This window comes from Salvelinus fontinalis, chromosome 4, assembly GCF_029448725.1.
Source record: "Salvelinus fontinalis isolate EN_2023a chromosome 4, ASM2944872v1, whole genome shotgun sequence".
Lineage (NCBI taxonomy): Eukaryota > Metazoa > Chordata > Actinopteri > Salmoniformes > Salmonidae > Salvelinus > Salvelinus fontinalis.
The window spans coordinates 56,553,356-56,572,843 of record NC_074668.1 but is presented as its reverse complement, the minus strand read 5'-3'; the positions used below and the strand labels follow the sequence as shown (position 1 = coordinate 56,572,843).

Sequence of the window (19,488 nt, the reverse complement as noted above, 5' to 3'; positions counted from 1 at the left end):
TAATTTGTATAGGTTACCTTCAGACGAGTCCCGTGACACTTGCAGGGTCGTAGAGAAAAAAATAGTGCAGAGCAAAACGTGAGAGTCTCATCTTTCCACTTTGGGGTCATGTTAGTTTGTAGCCCAGACGGCTACAGATGTTTTCATGAGAAGACCGATTTTCGGGATGTATCATGATCTGACAAACACCACTGTAGCTTGGCAACCTTCCATGCAACAACAAAAAATATCTCTAGCTTAAACTGACGGATTTTGCTGTGGATTTGTTTTATGATCTTACTTAGATTCATGCACGGGTGCGTCAATAGACACTTAATTTTAATCCTTATGTGTATACAGTATCATTAGGTTATGTATTTGTTAGATATAGGCCTATTGTAAATGTGTATTATTGTAGCATCATCATAATTGCAAAAACAAATACATAGTAATTTGAAAGAAGAATTGTAATTGATTAAAAAGGACCATGTTTGTAAAACAAGTGGTTCTGAGCTTATGAAATGGTTCCAACTCTAAGTATGCATTTCACTGTAAGGTCTACCCCTGTTGTATGCAGCACGTTTGACAAGTACATTTGATTTTCATTTTATGTCAATATTACACAGGTAAGCTAATGGTTGCAGCAATCCGATATGCAGACCTCTATATCTATATGAGTGACTGTCTCCCACACACCACCACCTGTTTTCATGTTGGGCACCTACTGACCCAAAAATGTGTTAGGAATATTTATTTCTAATTTACATGCATTGTTAAAATAAAGGTTTAAGGAAGTACAGGCAGGCAGCACATTTACTAAAAGACAAAACGGCTCACTCAATCAAGCCAGACGGTATTGTAAGTATAAAAGCTTGGTTTCATATAGTTAAGGAAAAGCTTAACGTGTAGAATGGGCTTAGTGTGGGGTTAGAAGAATGCAATACCTTACCTTGTATGCAGCACAAATCCCATTATTGTGGGTGCACCTCCTCTCAGAGTATAAGTTAGGCAGATGGGTTAGGATTCAAACCTTCTCAATCTGCCTACACATTATTGGAACTACATTAGACCAACATAGCTACTCTAGTAGGTCAAAGCTGTGTGCTTGAAAACCTTGGTAGACCATGGGTGAAGTAGGCATTGTGGTGCTCATGTGAATTTCCATTATTCTTTCAGCTTCAGACCAATGCCTACTTCTCACTTAAATCTTTTGGGGTTTTAATACATTGAACAGCCCATTGTAACAGTCTATAAGTGCCTTTACATGCATTCATAATGCATCACACTTGCGTGGCTCATAGAAAGTGTTACCCTTGTATGACGGCGTCACCCACCTTGAGTCACTATGGTATCACTGACATTCCTTGAGTATTGGTACACACTCAAGGGTGGACTCATCGCTTTCAATAGCTTTAAAGTAGAAGTGGATATCATCGTTGATGAAAAGGCGCAAGAGCAGGTGGAGAGAGAGCATTTGAAGAGAAAGGCAGAAGGGCTGTTAAGGCCAAGGCAATACATCTCCATACGAAGGCACTAGAAGTGCTCTCGCTCTCTTGCTCTCTCTCACTCTCCCTTCCTTTTATTAAGTGCTGGCTTGCCTTGAATGACTTGTCAGATTCACTAGCAAGTTACGCCTTAGCTCTATGTGAGTACTGCAGTGTCCATGTCCACGTCTTCACTAGCTACCTCATTGAAACTTGTTAGTGAGCTAAATATGTGGAAATAGCTTCTTTAGGCCATAACCCACCCACTACGGATCTACAGAGATAAAGCCTACATGTCCATGTTTTGTTTGTCCTGCCACACACACTTAGGCTGACTGATGAGACTTACTGAATCATGGATGAATTAAATTAGCATACATCTGTTACTTGGCCTCCATACCTGGCCATTCCATCTCTTGTTGACCGAGAGGTTGGAGGGAAGGAGGGAGGGAAAAACAGAGGGTGGAGGAGAGAAGAAAGCACACCCAATCCCAAATAGAACCCTCAACCCTACGCCCTATGCACTTGTGGAGATCTACAGTGAGAGTATTGGATTGGTGTAAGGAATATGGTGAAACTTCAACCTAGCCTATCAGAGGACAAGATTGCACCTGTCAAATCCTCTCAGATCTCCACAAGTGCATAGGGTGTAGGGTTTAGTGGTCCGTTTGGGAATGGGACACTTTGTTTTTTTGGCTGAAACTCTCAGACCCTTATGGCCCTGGCCTCAGCTCATTGGCTGTTCGGAAGCCAAAAGGATTTCAGCACCACATTCACTGCTCTGTTTGAGGAGGTGCTAGTCTGACACATCCCTTTCTCAAGGTGATACGCCAAGTAGCTAGCTAGCTAGTTATCGTAGCAGACACAGGACTGAAGTTCTGGGTCTGTGAGGGTGTTCCAATTCGTATTTCGGTCTTCTGTTGGAGGGCAGCCTTTTTACGAGGGCTAATACACTCCATTTAGACACCTCTCAATTTGTAGGAAGTGCTCCACTGTGTGTTGGCCTATTTGCATTCACATGTTGCAGTGAGAGACAAAGAGAAAGGGAGGGAAATTGGAAGGTTGTGAAGTGAGGCTGAGAGACCGAGGGAGAAAGAGCAAGGCATGATACTGAGAGATTAGGAGAGAGAATGAGTGTTTGATGAGTCTGCGAGAGAAAGAGCATAAAAAGAGAATAAAGGGAGGGGTAACAAGTGAAAGTAAAATGGAAGGGTGAAAATGAGTAGAGAACGAGAGAAAGGGACCTGGTTTGAAGACTGTTCATTCCACTAATCTACCGATTAATCAACTCATCTTTATCGGTCGACTTTACAACATTACCTATGTCTACTCAGTCCTCTCTGATCTGTGAGAACCAAATGGATAGGGGGCTAGCTGAAAAGGGCTTGTTTGGACTGGCCAAGAGACAACGAGAGGGGGATGAGGAGAGGTTATGTCCAGTCCAGAGAGCCGAGCTACTTTCACTCTGCCAAATCATTCTCACTGCCCCTGTGGGATCATGATTAGTGGCTAAGTTCGTTCCAGTCTCTGTTCTGCAATCTGTTGGCTCTATCTGGATACTCTACTTGACCATCATTCCTCCAGATTTAGGTTCAGAGAAAGCATACTAAATAGTTAAACTTCTATTGACATTGATTCTATAAGTGATTTACTAAACAGGTTCTACCTCTGTTACTGAAATTATCTACTTGAATCTACTGTAATAAAGTATACATGTCAACTTCTGAAAGTGCAAATGCTTAGTACATCTATCACTATGAGGCACTAGGTGGCACACACTGCATAGCACCACCAAAATAATGTTAAATAAATTATAGTGTAGGATAAACACATATTTCATGCACAGTATGATTGACATGCTTCACACGGAAGTCTCACCAGGAGGGATAGCGCAGGATTAAGGAATTAAAGAACCACTGTTCCAGGGAAAATGTTCCTTTAGAGAGGGGTGTATGTTTATATGTGTGTGTGTGTGTGTGTGCAGTGGTTGAAAAAAAAGTACCCAATTGTCATACTTGAGTAAAAGTAAAGATACCTTTTTTAATAGAAAATGACTCAATTAAATATGTAAGTCACCCAGTAAAATACTACTTGAGTAAAAGTCTAAAAGTATTTGGTTTTAAATATACTTAAGTATCAAAAGTAAATGTATTTGCTAAAATATACTTAGATCTTGTTTTGTCTTAAGGGTAAAACATGTCCTGCCACTATGTTTAACAGCAGAGAAAAACACCTAAATTATATTTTTTCAACTTGAAATTTGAGGACTTTTCCTAGAGTGACCCCAATATTAGAAAAAGTGAAACATCGCCTTTGTTCATATTTCCATGAAAGCTGTACACCACCAGGGTACAAAGATTGTCTTAGTGTCATTTTTGACCTGGCAGTTATAAAATAATTTACACACAGACACACACACGCACACGCACACACAATGAGAAATTGAGATTGTGTGCTACTGATTGAACTCAGACAAAACTAAAACTTTCTTGTGCATGTGCAGCATCTCCACTCCAAGACCCCACACATGACTCAAGTTCACAGACAAAATAAAAACTATTTCAGACAAAATAAAAATTTCTTGAAGGCGTTGTATACTAATGGGGAATGCAGTAAGAGGCTATAAAGGTGCTGCAGATGACAGTCCCTCCAGTTCTCTCTTTGCCGAAGCCATGAGTGCACGTTTCAGTTCCTAACAGGTCGTAGATCAGATTTTTTTCAATGTCCAGGAGGAAAAAGAGAACAATGATTTAGAAGAGGAGGAGGTATCTGAAGAAGATGGAGAAGAATACAACCCAGAGCACGATGCATCATCTTCAGATGAAGAAGAAATCCCCCATGCTGAAAGAGACATTTTTGTCAAAGAACAGCAAAATAACATGGTCCTTGTCACCATATGAGAACCAGGGCAGGATGGCAGCATAAAATGTCATAAGGATGACCCCAGGGCCCACAAGACATGCAGTTGCCCATGGCCAGGACATCGCCTCAGCATTCTACATGTTCATCACACTAGCCATTGAAAAAATCATCCTGGAGATGACAAATTTTGAGGATTTCCATAAATATGGAGACAACTGGAAAAGGATGGATGAGATTGACCTGCGTGCCTACATAGGGCTGCTAATCTTAGCGGGTGTGTATAGGTCCCGAGGCTAGGCTACATGTAGTCTCTGGGATGCAGAGAGTAGAAGGGCGATTTTTCATGCCACGATGTCACTGAACGTCTTTCACACTTTCTCAAGAATGCTACGATTTGATAACCGAGAGACAAACTGGAGGTCTGGGAGAAGTGGGTGGAGCGTCTGCCATACCTACACAACCCTGGGCCTGAAGTAACAGTGGATGAGCAACTGGTTCCATTGAGGTACATTTTTATTTTCATATCTGTAATGTAAGTGATTTTCGCTGTTCATTTTTTTTATGTATTGCTGTAATATCATTTATTTATGTGATTGTTTTCTGTGACACTGATACTAATTACTGATAGTAATATCTTTTGTCAAAAGGTTACTGTCCTTTCCGGCAGTATATGCCCAGCAAGCCAGCAAAGTATGGCATCAAGATATGGGTGGCCTGTGACGCACAATCCAGCTATGCTTGGAAGATGCAAGTCCACACAGGGAAGCTGACCAGTGGAGGCCCGGAGGAGAACCAGGGGATGCGGGTTGTGCTTGATGTGACAGATGGACTGAGGGGGCACAATGTCACGTGTGACAATTTCTTCATCTCTTATGAACTCAGACAGCAGCTCCTGAAGAAGAAGATCACCATGGTTCGCACAGTTAGAAAGAACAAGCCTGAGCTCCCCCCTGCACTCCTCGCAACAAGGGGGAGAGAAGCCTTCTCATCAAAGTTTGCCTTCACCCCCACCACCACTCTAGTTTCTTACTTCCCAAAGAGGAACAAGAATGTGGTCCTCCTGAGCACACTGCACAAAACGGCTGAGATCAGTGATCGTGAGTACAGGAAGCCAGCCATCATCCTGGACTATTACCACAACAAACGAGGCGTGGACAACCTGGACAAGGTGATTGGAACTTACAGCTGCAGGAGGATGACTGCCCGCTGGCCCCTGGTCATCTTCCATAACATCATTGATGTCTCCTCATACGATGCCTTCGTGATATGAAACAAGATCAACCCTACCTGGATGCCTGACAAGCAGAACAAGAGGAGGGTGTTCCCGGAGCCGCTGGGAAAGGCACTTGTAACCCCACACATTCAAAGAAGGGAGTGCCTCCCCCGTACAGTAGCCTCTGCAGCGCTTGTGAAAGCCATTCAGGGGGCTGAATCTTGTCCTGATCCACCTGAGGCTGCAGCTGGGGTGGCAAGAGGAGGCAATACCAATTCTGCTCCCCAAAGAAGGACTGTTAAAACAAATACTATGTGCTGCACATGTGAGAAATACATCTGCAAAGTCTATGCACACACACTTGCATACTGTCCTACATGTGCTAATTAAAGTTGATTGATTTATGTTCTTCATGTTTTTGTTTTGTATCTATTATCTTTTATTTATTGTTGTTTTTTATGCACCTTGTGGGTGGGGGCAATGGTTAAATTTTTTTGGAGAAAACTAATATTTTGTAGTTGAATTCCTCATTGTTCAGCATATAGGAATATATCACTATGTTGCCAAAAAAGTTCAAGACTGTTATTGTTTCATTCAAACCTACTTTCTGCACATTTCTGCTACTTTCTTGGGCTATGCAAGTGCTATCTCTTGCAAAAACGGTATGTTTACACCTATGCAGTACCTTTAGCAATAATAATAATAAACCTCTACTTTAGTAAAGAAAACATTAATGACAGGTGTGTTGTAATAAAAACGAGTGGTGTCCACTGATTTAAATGCAGTCTTTCTGAATTGTGAAGATGGAAAACCCAGGTATTCAAAGTTTGTGATGAATGACAGGTTGTTTCTAAATGCAATATAGATTTGGTGTTTAAAATTTCAATTAAGCTGCTTCATTTTAGGGGTTTAGTGAAGGCGGGTCATTTTTGACCCTTAGGACAAGGGTAATTTACAGAATGTTAAGACTACACAAGGGTTAAGTATTCAAAGTAAAAGTGTGAATCATTTAAAATTCCTTATATTAAGCAGACCAGACGGCACCATTTTCGTGTTTTTTATGGATAGCCAGGGGTACGCTCTAACACTCAGACATGATTTACAAACGAAGCGTGTGTTTACTAAGTAAACCAGATCAAGCATCATTTACAAACGAAGCATGTGTTTTGTGAGTTCTCCAGATCAGAGGCAGTAGGGATGACCAGGAATGTTCTCTTGATAAGTGTGTGGATTTGACCATTTTCCTGTCCTGCCAAGCATTCAAAATGTAACGAGCACTTTTGGGTATCAGGGAAAATGTATGGAGTAAAAAGTACATTATTTTCTTTAGGAATGTAGTGAAGTAAAAGTAGTCAAAAATATAAATAGTAAAGTACAGATACTCCCAAAAATTACTTAAGTATTACTTTCAAGTATTTTTACTTAAGTACTTCACACCACTGTGTGTGTGTGTGTAAGAGAGAAGTAAAGGACTAGAGAGAGACGGGGGAATACTTGGGAGACAAGTCTATCTTTTGTTTATCCCAAGTTGTTCTCCAACTGAAAGTGTTCCACCCTTCTAAACAAATTAGATTTCACATTCAGAGAACACAGTGGCCATCTTACTAGCATAGAGATATCTAATATGCTTGGTCATTCAAAACAACCCTTGAAGAAGCAACTTCACAATGACAGCTGCTTTGATGTGTGTGTGTTTGGGAACCCTTCCGTTAATACATTTAGGTAACAATGCTGTTTTATATTGGATTTGACCTATTCCAGACAATTTCTACTTTAACAAGACTAACAACCCCTGTCACTTAAGCAACGGCAGGACCCAACGGCGATCCCCGTGTCAGTCGAACACGGGCAGGACATGCTAATTTACTCCGAGAACACTCACCCGAAAAAGGTTACTTTGGACAATGACAGAAATCACGGCACAAGTCCTTTATCATTCTGTTCACACTTGCTTACTCCGGTCTCTCCTAACACACACGCCATACGTTGCTGCTACAATTTTTTTTATCCTGTTGCTCACCCACTTTACCCCTGTTTGTATGCATACCTCATCTATCACTGATGTTGTTCTTGTACATACTGTATATTATTTTGTTTATGTTGACACTATCTATTTCTGATATTGCTACTATGTCAGTAACCATTTGGCTGTACCATTTACACCTTCTGTAGAGACCCATCCACTTGGCAATATGTGGCTGGGGGTTAAAGCATTTATTTCGCATGACCCATCAATTTAGACAAGTTGTAACAATTCCAGTGGTGGAAATAAGAGTCAGGTGCAGAGAGCAGGAATCTCTTCAACGAGTGGATTTTATTCCTTAAGGTAATCACCAAACAAACCGGTGACGCCACACTAAACACTGGGCGCGTAAAGAGAAATGTCCAAAGTAAATTGAATTACAAAAAAATCCACTAATACACAACACAAACACGAAACAGGAAAAACAAGCCCGCACAAAAGGGAGCGGGCAAACTGGGTTTAAATAACCCCTAATCTAAACACACAACAGGTGAAACAAATTAGACAAACTAAAAGGAAAACAGAAAAGGGGATCGGTGGCAGCTAGTAGACCGGAGACGACGACCGCCGAGCGCCGCCCGAACGGGAAGAGGCACCATCCTCGGCGGGACTCGTAACAGTACCCCCCTCCCAACGCGCGGCTCCCGCAGCGCGCCGACTCCGGCCTCGAGGACGACCCGGAGGGCGAGGAGCAGGGCGCTCCGGATGGAGGCGGTGGAAGTCCCTCAAAAGGGACGGATCCAAGATGTCCCCCACCGGTACCCAGCATCTCTCCTCCGGACCGTACCCCTCCCAGTCCACGAGGTACTGCAGGCCCCTCACCCGGCGTCTTGAGTCCAGAATGGCTCTTATCCTATACGCCGGGGACCCCTCAATGTCGAGAGGGGGAGGAGGGACCTCCGGTACCTCACCTTCCTGCAGGGGACCAGCTACCACCGGCCTGAGGAGAGACACATGAAACGAGGGGTTAATACGATAGTAAGAGGGAAGTTGTAACCTATAACACACCTCGTTTATCCTCCTCAGGACTTTAAATGGCCCCACACACTGCGGCCCCAGCTTCCGGCAGGGCAGGCGGAGGGGCAGGTTTCGGGCCGAGAGCCAGACCCTGTCCCCTGGTGCAAACACAGGGGCCTCACTGCGGTGGCGGTCAGCGCTCCTCTTCTGCCGTTCACTGGCCTGCTTGAGAGAGTCCTGGACCGCTCGCCAGGTCTCTCTAGAGCGCTGTACCCATTCCTCCACCGCAGGAGCCTCAGTCTGGCTCTGGTGCCACGGAGCCAGGACCGGCTGGTACCCCAGTACACACTCGAAGGGCGACATGTTCGTAGATGAGTGGCGGAGTGAGTTCTGGGCCAACTCCGCCCACGGGACGTACCTCGCCCATTCTCCTGGCCGGTCCTGGCAATACGACCTCAGAAACCTACCCACCTCCTGGTTCACTCTCTCCACCTGCCCATTACTTTCGGGGTGATACCCAGAGGTGAGGCTGACCGAGACCCCCAGACGCTCCATAAACGCCCTCCATACCCGGGACGTGAACTGGGGACCTCGATCAGATACGATATCCTCCGGCACCCCATAATGCCGGAAGACGTGGGTAAATAGAGCCTCCGCAGTCTGTAGGGCCGTAGGGAGACCAGGCAATGGGAGGAGACGACAGGACTTAGAGAACCGATCCACAACGACCAAAATGGTAGTGTTCCCCTGAGATGGAGGAAGATCCGTCAAAAAATCTACTGATAGATGAGACCATGGCCGTTGTGGAACCGGAAGGGGTTGTAACTTCCCCCTTGGTAGGTGCCTAGGAGCCTTACTCTGAGCGCATACCGAGCAGGAGGAGACATAGTCTCACGTCCTTAGCCAAGGTGGGCCACCAGTATTTCCCTCTAAGACCACGCACTGTCCTCTCCACCCCCGGATGACCCGAAGCAGGTATTGAGTGAGCCCACCGAATCAATCGATCACGAACACCAAGCGGTACGTACCTACGGCCAGTCGGACACTGGGACGGCGCAGGTTCTACCCTCAACGCCCGCTCGATGTCCGCGTCCACCTCCCATACCACCGGAGCCACCAGACAAGAGGCGGGAAGGATGGGAGTCGGATCGATGGGCCGGTCATCCGTGTCATAGAGACGAGACAGCGCGTCGGCCTTTGTGTTGAGGGAACCTGGTCGGTAAGAGATCGTAAATCTAAAACGAGTAAAGAACATGGCCCACCTCGCCTGACGCGGATTCAATCTCCTCGCCTCTCGGATATACTCCAGATTGCGATGGTCAGTCCAGATGAGAAAAGGGTACTTAGCCCCCTCAAGCCAGTGTCTCCACACCTTCAGGGCTTTTACCATAGCTAGTAACTCCCTGTCCCCCACATCATAGTTCCGCTCCGCCGGACCCAACTTCTTAGAAAAGAAAGCACAGGGACGGAGCTTCGGTGGCGTGCCCGAGCGCTGTGATAGCACGGCTCCAACACCAGCCTCGGACGCATCCACCTCCACTATGAACGCTAATGAAGGGTCCGGATGCGCCAACACGGGAGCCTCAGTGAAACGTGCCTTCAACTGGTTAAAAGCTCCCTCAGCCTCGGCCGACCACTGTAGACGCACCGGCCCTCCCTTTAGCAGTGAGGTAATGGGGGCCGCCACTTGGCCAAAACCCCGGATAAACCTCCGGTAGTAATTGGCAAACCCTAAAAACCGCTGCACCTCCTTTACCGTGGTTGGAGTCGGCCAATTACGCACGGCGTTAACGCGATCACACTCCATAACCACCCCTGAGGTGGAAATGCGATAACCCAGGAAGGAAACGGCTTGTTTGGAAAACACACATTTCTCAGCCTTGACGTATAGGTCATGCTCCAGCAGCCTCCCAAGAACCCTGCGCACCAGGGAAACATGCGCGGCGCGTGTAGCAGAATAGATCAGGATGTCATCAATATACACTACCACACCCTGCCCGTGCATGTCCCTGAGAATCTCATCTACAAAGGATTGGAAAACGGCTGGAGCATTCTTTAACCCATACGGCATGACGAGGTACTCATAGTGGCCTGATGTGGTACTAAACGCTGTTTTCCACTCGTCTCCCTCCCGAATACGCACCAAATTATACGCGCTCCTAAGATCCAGTTTTGTGAAAAAACGTGCTCCGTGGAATGATTCCACCGCCGTAGCGATGAGAGGTAGCGGATAACTAAATCCCACTGTGATTGAATTTAGACCTCGATAATCAATGCACGGACGCAGACCTCCATCCTTCTTTCTCACAAAAAAGAAACTCGAGGAGACGGGTGACATGGAGGGCCGAATGAACCCCTGTCTCAGAGCTTCCGTGACATATGTCTCCATAGCCAACGTCTCCTCCTGTGACAAGGGGTACACATGACTCCTGGGAAGTGCAGCGTTCACCTGGAGGTTTATCACGCAATCCCACCGTCGATGAGGTGGTAATTTAGTCGCTTTCTTTTTGCTAAAAGCGATAGCCAAATCGGCATATTCCGGGGGAATCCGCACAGTGGAAACCTGGTCTGGACTCTCCACCGAGGTGGCACCGATGGAAACTCCCACACACCTACCTGAACACTCCTCTGACCACCCCTGAAGAGCTCCCTGTCTCCAGGAAATGAGGGGATTGTGAATGGCTAGCCAAGGAACCCCCAACACCACTGGAAACCCAGGTGAATCAATAAGGTAGAAACTAATCTGCTCCCTATGATCCCCCTGTTACCATTTCCAGCGGAAACACTGGCCTCCCTGATCAGCCCCTACCCTAGTGGTCGGCTATCTAAGGAGTGCACAGGGAAAGGAGGGTCTATCTGCACCAACGGAATACCCAACTTACGGGCTAGACCGCGATCCATAAAACTCCCAGCTGCGCCTGAGTCTACGAGCGCCTTATGCTGGAGAGAAGGGAAAAACGCAGGGAAAAAAATAACCAAAAACATGTGACCGACAGGAAGCTCTGGGTGAGTCTTGTGCCTACTCACCTGGGGTGATCGAGGAGTATTCCGCCTGCCATCTCCACTCCCAGAGGCGCTCCTCCAACACCGGTCTGAAGTGTGTCCTCTCCTGCCACAATAGGTGCAAGAGAAGCCACCTCCTCTGGCCCCCCTAGATGCAGCCCCTCCCAACTCCATCGGGGTTGAAGCTGGAGGACTGGGAGGTGGAACTGACAGGACCCCCTCTGAACGCCCGCGGGCAGCTAGCAGGTTGTCCAGTCGTATAGACATGTCAATTAACTCATCGAGAGAGAGCGTAGTGTCTCGACAAGCTAGCTCCCGACGGACGTCATCCCGAAGGCTACATCGATAATGGTCCATCAGGGCCCTGTCATTCCACCCCGCGCCAGCAGCCAAGGTCCGGAACTCCAAAGCGAAGTCTTGCGCACTCCTCGTCTCCTGTCTGAGGTGGAACAGTCTCTCACCCACCGCTCGGCCCTCCTGAGGGTGGTCAAATACGGCCCGAAAGCGGCGAGTGAACTCTGGGTAGTTGTCTCGAACCGAGTCTGGGCCGTTCCAGACCGCATTAGCCCATTCCAGGGCTCTACCCGTCAGACAGGAGATGAGGAGGCTAACACTCTCCTCTCCAGAGGGAGTTGGACGAACAGTGGCCAAGTAGAGCTCCAACTGGAGCAAAAACCCCTGGCACCCAGCCACCGCTCCATCGTACTCCCTTGGGAGCGCAAGACGCAATGCACCCGAACCTGATGCTGACGTTGATGGAGAAGGTTGCGCCGTCTGGGAAGGAGCTGGGGTTGTAGTCGGGATACCACTCCTCTCCCATCGTTCCATCCTCTCCATCATCATGTCCATTGCCGTCCCTATCCGATGGAGAACGGTGGTGTGATGATGGACACGCTCCTCTATCGATGGGAGAGAAGTGGTTGCTGCTTCTGCTGACTCCATTATTATGGTGCGGGCTTCTGTAACAATTCCAGTGGTGGAAATAAGAGTCAGGTGCAGAGAGCAGGAATCTCTTCAACGAGTGGATTTTATTCCTTAAGGTAATCACCAAACAAACCGGTGACGCCACACTAAACACTGGGCGCGTAAAGAGAAATGTCCAAAGTAAATTGAATTACAAAAAAATCCACTAATACACAACACAAACACGAAACAGGAAAAACAAGCCCGCACAAAAGGGAGCGGGCAAACTGGGTTTAAATAACCCCTAATCTAAACACACAACAGGTGAAACAAATTAGACAAACTATCATCGTTGATGAAAAGGCGCAAGAGCAGGTGGAGAGAGAGCATTTGAAGAGAAAGGCAGAAGGGCTGTTAAGGCCAAGGCAATACATCTCCATACGAAGGCACTAGAAGTGCTCTCGCTCTCTTGCTCTCTCTCACTCTCCCTTCCTTTTATTAAGTGCTGGCTTGCCTTGAATGACTTGTCAGATTCACTAGCAAGTTACGCCTTAGCTCTATGTGAGTACTGCAGTGTCCATGTCCACGTCTTCACTAGCTACCTCATTGAAACTTGTTAGTGAGCTAAATATGTGGAAATAGCTTCTTTAGGCCATAACCCACCCACTACGGATCTACAGAGATAAAGCCTACATGTCCATGTTTTGTTTGTCCTGCCACACACACTTAGGCTGACTGATGAGACTTACTGAATCATGGATGAATTAAATTAGCATACATCTGTTACTTGGCCTCCATACCTGGCCATTCCATCTCTTGTTGACCGAGAGGTTGGAGGGAAGGAGGGAGGGAAAAACAGAGGGTGGAGGAGAGAAGAAAGCACACCCAATCCCAAATAGAACCCTCAACCCTACGCCCTATGCACTTGTGGAGATCTACAGTGAGAGTATTGGATTGGTGTAAGGAATATGGTGAAACTTCAACCTAGCCTATCAGAGGACAAGATTGCACCTGTCAAATCCTCTCAGATCTCCACAAGTGCATAGGGTGTAGGGTTTAGTGGTCCGTTTGGGAATGGGACACTTTGTTTTTTTGGCTGAAACTCTCAGACCCTTATGGCCCTGGCCTCAGCTCATTGGCTGTTCGGAAGCCAAAAGGATTTCAGCACCACATTCACTGCTCTGTTTGAGGAGGTGCTAGTCTGACACATCCCTTTCTCAAGGTGATACGCCAAGTAGCTAGCTAGCTAGTTATCGTAGCAGACACAGGACTGAAGTTCTGGGTCTGTGAGGGTGTTCCAATTCGTATTTCGGTCTTCTGTTGGAGGGCAGCCTTTTTACGAGGGCTAATACACTCCATTTAGACACCTCTCAATTTGTAGGAAGTGCTCCACTGTGTGTTGGCCTATTTGCATTCACATGTTGCAGTGAGAGACAAAGAGAAAGGGAGGGAAATTGGAAGGTTGTGAAGTGAGGCTGAGAGACCGAGGGAGAAAGAGCAAGGCATGATACTGAGAGATTAGGAGAGAGAATGAGTGTTTGATGAGTCTGCGAGAGAAAGAGCATAAAAAGAGAATAAAGGGAGGGGTAACAAGTGAAAGTAAAATGGAAGGGTGAAAATGAGTAGAGAACGAGAGAAAGGGACCTGGTTTGAAGACTGTTCATTCCACTAATCTACCGATTAATCAACTCATCTTTATCGGTCGACTTTACAACATTACCTATGTCTACTCAGTCCTCTCTGATCTGTGAGAACCAAATGGATAGGGGGCTAGCTGAAAAGGGCTTGTTTGGACTGGCCAAGAGACAACGAGAGGGGGATGAGGAGAGGTTATGTCCAGTCCAGAGAGCCGAGCTACTTTCACTCTGCCAAATCATTCTCACTGCCCCTGTGGGATCATGATTAGTGGCTAAGTTCGTTCCAGTCTCTGTTCTGCAATCTGTTGGCTCTATCTGGATACTCTACTTGACCATCATTCCTCCAGATTTAGGTTCAGAGAAAGCATACTAAATAGTTAAACTTCTATTGACATTGATTCTATAAGTGATTTACTAAACAGGTTCTACCTCTGTTACTGAAATTATCTACTTGAATCTACTGTAATAAAGTATACATGTCAACTTCTGAAAGTGCAAATGCTTAGTACATCTATCACTATGAGGCACTAGGTGGCACACACTGCATAGCACCACCAAAATAATGTTAAATAAATTATAGTGTAGGATAAACACATATTTCATGCACAGTATGATTGACATGCTTCACACGGAAGTCTCACCAGGAGGGATAGCGCAGGATTAAGGAATTAAAGAACCACTGTTCCAGGGAAAATGTTCCTTTAGAGAGGGGTGTATGTTTATATGTGTGTGTGTGTGTGTGTGCAGTGGTTGAAAAAAAAGTACCCAATTGTCATACTTGAGTAAAAGTAAAGATACCTTTTTTAATAGAAAATGACTCAATTAAATATGTAAGTCACCCAGTAAAATACTACTTGAGTAAAAGTCTAAAAGTATTTGGTTTTAAATATACTTAAGTATCAAAAGTAAATGTATTTGCTAAAATATACTTAGATCTTGTTTTGTCTTAAGGGTAAAACATGTCCTGCCACTATGTTTAACAGCAGAGAAAAACACCTAAATTATATTTTTTCAACTTGAAATTTGAGGACTTTTCCTAGAGTGACCCCAATATTAGAAAAAGTGAAACATCGCCTTTGTTCATATTTCCATGAAAGCTGTACACCACCAGGGTACAAAGATTGTCTTAGTGTCATTTTTGACCTGGCAGTTATAAAATAATTTACACACAGACACACACACGCACACGCACACACAATGAGAAATTGAGATTGTGTGCTACTGATTGAACTCAGACAAAACTAAAACTTTCTTGTGCATGTGCAGCATCTCCACTCCAAGACCCCACACATGACTCAAGTTCACAGACAAAATAAAAACTATTTCAGACAAAATAAAAATTTCTTGAAGGCGTTGTATACTAATGGGGAATGCAGTAAGAGGCTATAAAGGTGCTGCAGATGACAGTCCCTCCAGTTCTCTCTTTGCCGAAGCCATGAGTGCACGTTTCAGTTCCTAACAGGTCGTAGATCAGATTTTTTTCAATGTCCAGGAGGAAAAAGAGAACAATGATTTAGAAGAGGAGGAGGTATCTGAAGAAGATGGAGAAGAATACAACCCAGAGCACGATGCATCATCTTCAGATGAAGAAGAAATCCCCCATGCTGAAAGAGACATTTTTGTCAAAGAACAGCAAAATAACATGGTCCTTGTCACCATATGAGAACCAGGGCAGGATGGCAGCATAAAATGTCATAAGGATGACCCCAGGGCCCACAAGACATGCAGTTGCCCATGGCCAGGACATCGCCTCAGCATTCTACATGTTCATCACACTAGCCATTGAAAAAATCATCCTGGAGATGACAAATTTTGAGGATTTCCATAAATATGGAGACAACTGGAAAAGGATGGATGAGATTGACCTGCGTGCCTACATAGGGCTGCTAATCTTAGCGGGTGTGTATAGGTCCCGAGGCTAGGCTACATGTAGTCTCTGGGATGCAGAGAGTAGAAGGGCGATTTTTCATGCCACGATGTCACTGAACGTCTTTCACACTTTCTCAAGAATGCTACGATTTGATAACCGAGAGACAAACTGGAGGTCTGGGAGAAGTGGGTGGAGCGTCTGCCATACCTACACAACCCTGGGCCTGAAGTAACAGTGGATGAGCAACTGGTTCCATTGAGGTACATTTTTATTTTCATATCTGTAATGTAAGTGATTTTCGCTGTTCATTTTTTTTATGTATTGCTGTAATATCATTTATTTATGTGATTGTTTTCTGTGACACTGATACTAATTACTGATAGTAATATCTTTTGTCAAAAGGTTACTGTCCTTTCCGGCAGTATATGCCCAGCAAGCCAGCAAAGTATGGCATCAAGATATGGGTGGCCTGTGACGCACAATCCAGCTATGCTTGGAAGATGCAAGTCCACACAGGGAAGCTGACCAGTGGAGGCCCGGAGGAGAACCAGGGGATGCGGGTTGTGCTTGATGTGACAGATGGACTGAGGGGGCACAATGTCACGTGTGACAATTTCTTCATCTCTTATGAACTCAGACAGCAGCTCCTGAAGAAGAAGATCACCATGGTTCGCACAGTTAGAAAGAACAAGCCTGAGCTCCCCCCTGCACTCCTCGCAACAAGGGGGAGAGAAGCCTTCTCATCAAAGTTTGCCTTCACCCCCACCACCACTCTAGTTTCTTACTTCCCAAAGAGGAACAAGAATGTGGTCCTCCTGAGCACACTGCACAAAACGGCTGAGATCAGTGATCGTGAGTACAGGAAGCCAGCCATCATCCTGGACTATTACCACAACAAACGAGGCGTGGACAACCTGGACAAGGTGATTGGAACTTACAGCTGCAGGAGGATGACTGCCCGCTGGCCCCTGGTCATCTTCCATAACATCATTGATGTCTCCTCATACGATGCCTTCGTGATATGAAACAAGATCAACCCTACCTGGATGCCTGACAAGCAGAACAAGAGGAGGGTGTTCCCGGAGCCGCTGGGAAAGGCACTTGTAACCCCACACATTCAAAGAAGGGAGTGCCTCCCCCGTACAGTAGCCTCTGCAGCGCTTGTGAAAGCCATTCAGGGGGCTGAATCTTGTCCTGATCCACCTGAGGCTGCAGCTGGGGTGGCAAGAGGAGGCAATACCAATTCTGCTCCCCAAAGAAGGACTGTTAAAACAAATACTATGTGCTGCACATGTGAGAAATACATCTGCAAAGTCTATGCACACACACTTGCATACTGTCCTACATGTGCTAATTAAAGTTGATTGATTTATGTTCTTCATGTTTTTGTTTTGTATCTATTATCTTTTATTTATTGTTGTTTTTTATGCACCTTGTGGGTGGGGGCAATGGTTAAATTTTTTTGGAGAAAACTAATATTTTGTAGTTGAATTCCTCATTGTTCAGCATATAGGAATATATCACTATGTTGCCAAAAAAGTTCAAGACTGTTATTGTTTCATTCAAACCTACTTTCTGCACATTTCTGCTACTTTCTTGGGCTATGCAAGTGCTATCTCTTGCAAAAACGGTATGTTTACACCTATGCAGTACCTTTAGCAATAATAATAATAAACCTCTACTTTAGTAAAGAAAACATTAATGACAGGTGTGTTGTAATAAAAACGAGTGGTGTCCACTGATTTAAATGCAGTCTTTCTGAATTGTGAAGATGGAAAACCCAGGTATTCAAAGTTTGTGATGAATGACAGGTTGTTTCTAAATGCAATATAGATTTGGTGTTTAAAATTTCAATTAAGCTGCTTCATTTTAGGGGTTTAGTGAAGGCGGGTCATTTTTGACCCTTAGGACAAGGGTAATTTACAGAATGTTAAGACTACACAAGGGTTAAGTATTCAAAGTAAAAGTGTGAATCATTTAAAATTCCTTATATTAAGCAGACCAGACGGCACCATTTTCGTGTTTTTTATGGATAGCCAGGGGTACGCTCTAACACTCAGACATGATTTACAAACGAAGCGTGTGTTTACTAAGTAAACCAGATCAAGCATCATTTACAAACGAAGCATGTGTTTTGTGAGTTCTCCAGATCAGAGGCAGTAGGGATGACCAGGAATGTTCTCTTGATAAGTGTGTGGATTTGACCATTTTCCTGTCCTGCCAAGCATTCAAAATGTAACGAGCACTTTTGGGTATCAGGGAAAATGTATGGAGTAAAAAGTACATTATTTTCTTTAGGAATGTAGTGAAGTAAAAGTAGTCAAAAATATAAATAGTAAAGTACAGATACTCCCAAAAATTACTTAAGTATTACTTTCAAGTATTTTTACTTAAGTACTTCACACCACTGTGTGTGTGTGTGTAAGAGAGAAGTAAAGGACTAGAGAGAGACGGGGGAATACTTGGGAGACAAGTCTATCTTTTGTTTATCCCAAGTTGTTCTCCAACTGAAAGTGTTCCACCCTTCTAAACAAATTAGATTTCACATTCAGAGAACACAGTGGCCATCTTACTAGCATAGAGATATCTAATATGCTTGGTCATTCAAAACAACCCTTGAAGAAGCAACTTCACAATGACAGCTGCTTTGATGTGTGTGTGTTTGGGAACCCTTCCGTTAATACATTTAGGTAACAATGCTGTTTTATATTGGATTTGACCTATTCCAGACAATTTCTACTTTAACAAGACTAACAACCCCTGTCACTTAAGCAACGGCAGGACCCAACGGCGATCCCCGTGTCAGTCGAACACGGGCAGGACATGCTAATTTACTCCGAGAACACTCACCCGAAAAAGGTTACTTTGGACAATGACAGAAATCACGGCACAAGTCCTTTATCATTCTGTTCACACTTGCTTACTCCGGTCTCTCCTAACACACACGCCATACGTTGCTGCTACAATTTTTTTTATCCTGTTGCTCACCCACTTTACCCCTGTTTGTATGCATACCTCATCTATCACTGATGTTGTTCTTGTACATACTGTATATTATTTTGTTTATGTTGACACTATCTATTTCTGATATTGCTACTATGTCAGTAACCATTTGGCTGTACCATTTACACCTTCTGTAGAGACCCATCCACTTGGCAATATGTGGCTGGGGGTTAAAGCATTTATTTCGCATGACCCATCAATTTAGACAAGTTGTAACAATTCCAGTGGTGGAAATAAGAGTCAGGTGCAGAGAGCAGGAATCTCTTCAACGAGTGGATTTTATTCCTTAAGGTAATCACCAAACAAACCGGTGACGCCACACTAAACACTGGGCGCGTAAAGAGAAATGTCCAAAGTAAATTGAATTACAAAAAAATCCACTAATACACAACACAAACACGAAACAGGAAAAACAAGCCCGCACAAAAGGGAGCGGGCAAACTGGGTTTAAATAACCCCTAATCTAAACACACAACAGGTGAAACAAATTAGACAAACTAAAAGGAAAACAGAAAAGGGGATCGGTGGCAGCTAGTAGACCGGAGACGACGACC

The 19,488-nt window shown here is 44.9% G+C and overlaps 3 protein-coding genes across 3 annotated transcripts in view; all 3 read left to right on the top strand.

Moving 5' to 3' along the window:
* Positions 1 to 19,488, top strand: part of LOC129854024 (SH3 and multiple ankyrin repeat domains protein 2-like) — a 271,897-nt gene that overhangs the window by 26,516 nt on the left and 225,893 nt on the right. The window lies entirely within an intron of this gene.
* On the top strand, positions 4,982 to 11,332 carry LOC129852895 (piggyBac transposable element-derived protein 4-like). Its single transcript, XM_055918503.1, has 2 exons — positions 4,982 to 5,525; positions 11,296 to 11,332. Exons 1-2 carry the CDS (start codon positions 4,996 to 4,998, stop codon positions 11,330 to 11,332), a joined length of 567 nt encoding a protein of 188 aa, XP_055774478.1. The 5' UTR covers positions 4,982 to 4,995.
* Positions 16,343 to 17,201, top strand: LOC129852894 (piggyBac transposable element-derived protein 4-like). Its single transcript, XM_055918502.1, has 2 exons — positions 16,343 to 16,886; positions 17,147 to 17,201. Exons 1-2 carry the CDS (start codon positions 16,357 to 16,359, stop codon positions 17,199 to 17,201), a joined length of 585 nt encoding a protein of 194 aa, XP_055774477.1. The 5' UTR covers positions 16,343 to 16,356.

Coding starts and splice junctions, on each gene's coding strand:
- LOC129852894 (XM_055918502.1), top strand. CDS start 16,357: ATGCCCAGCAAGCCAGCAAAGTATGGCATCAAGATATGGGTGGCCTGT. Junction 16,887..17,146: donor TACAGCTGCAGGAGGATGAC/TGCCCGCTGGCC, acceptor CTGAGGCTGCAG/CTGGGGTGGCAAGAGGAGGC.
- LOC129852895 (XM_055918503.1), top strand. CDS start 4,996: ATGCCCAGCAAGCCAGCAAAGTATGGCATCAAGATATGGGTGGCCTGT. Junction 5,526..11,295: donor TACAGCTGCAGGAGGATGAC/TGCCCGCTGGCC, acceptor TACCATTTCCAG/CGGAAACACTGGCCTCCCTG.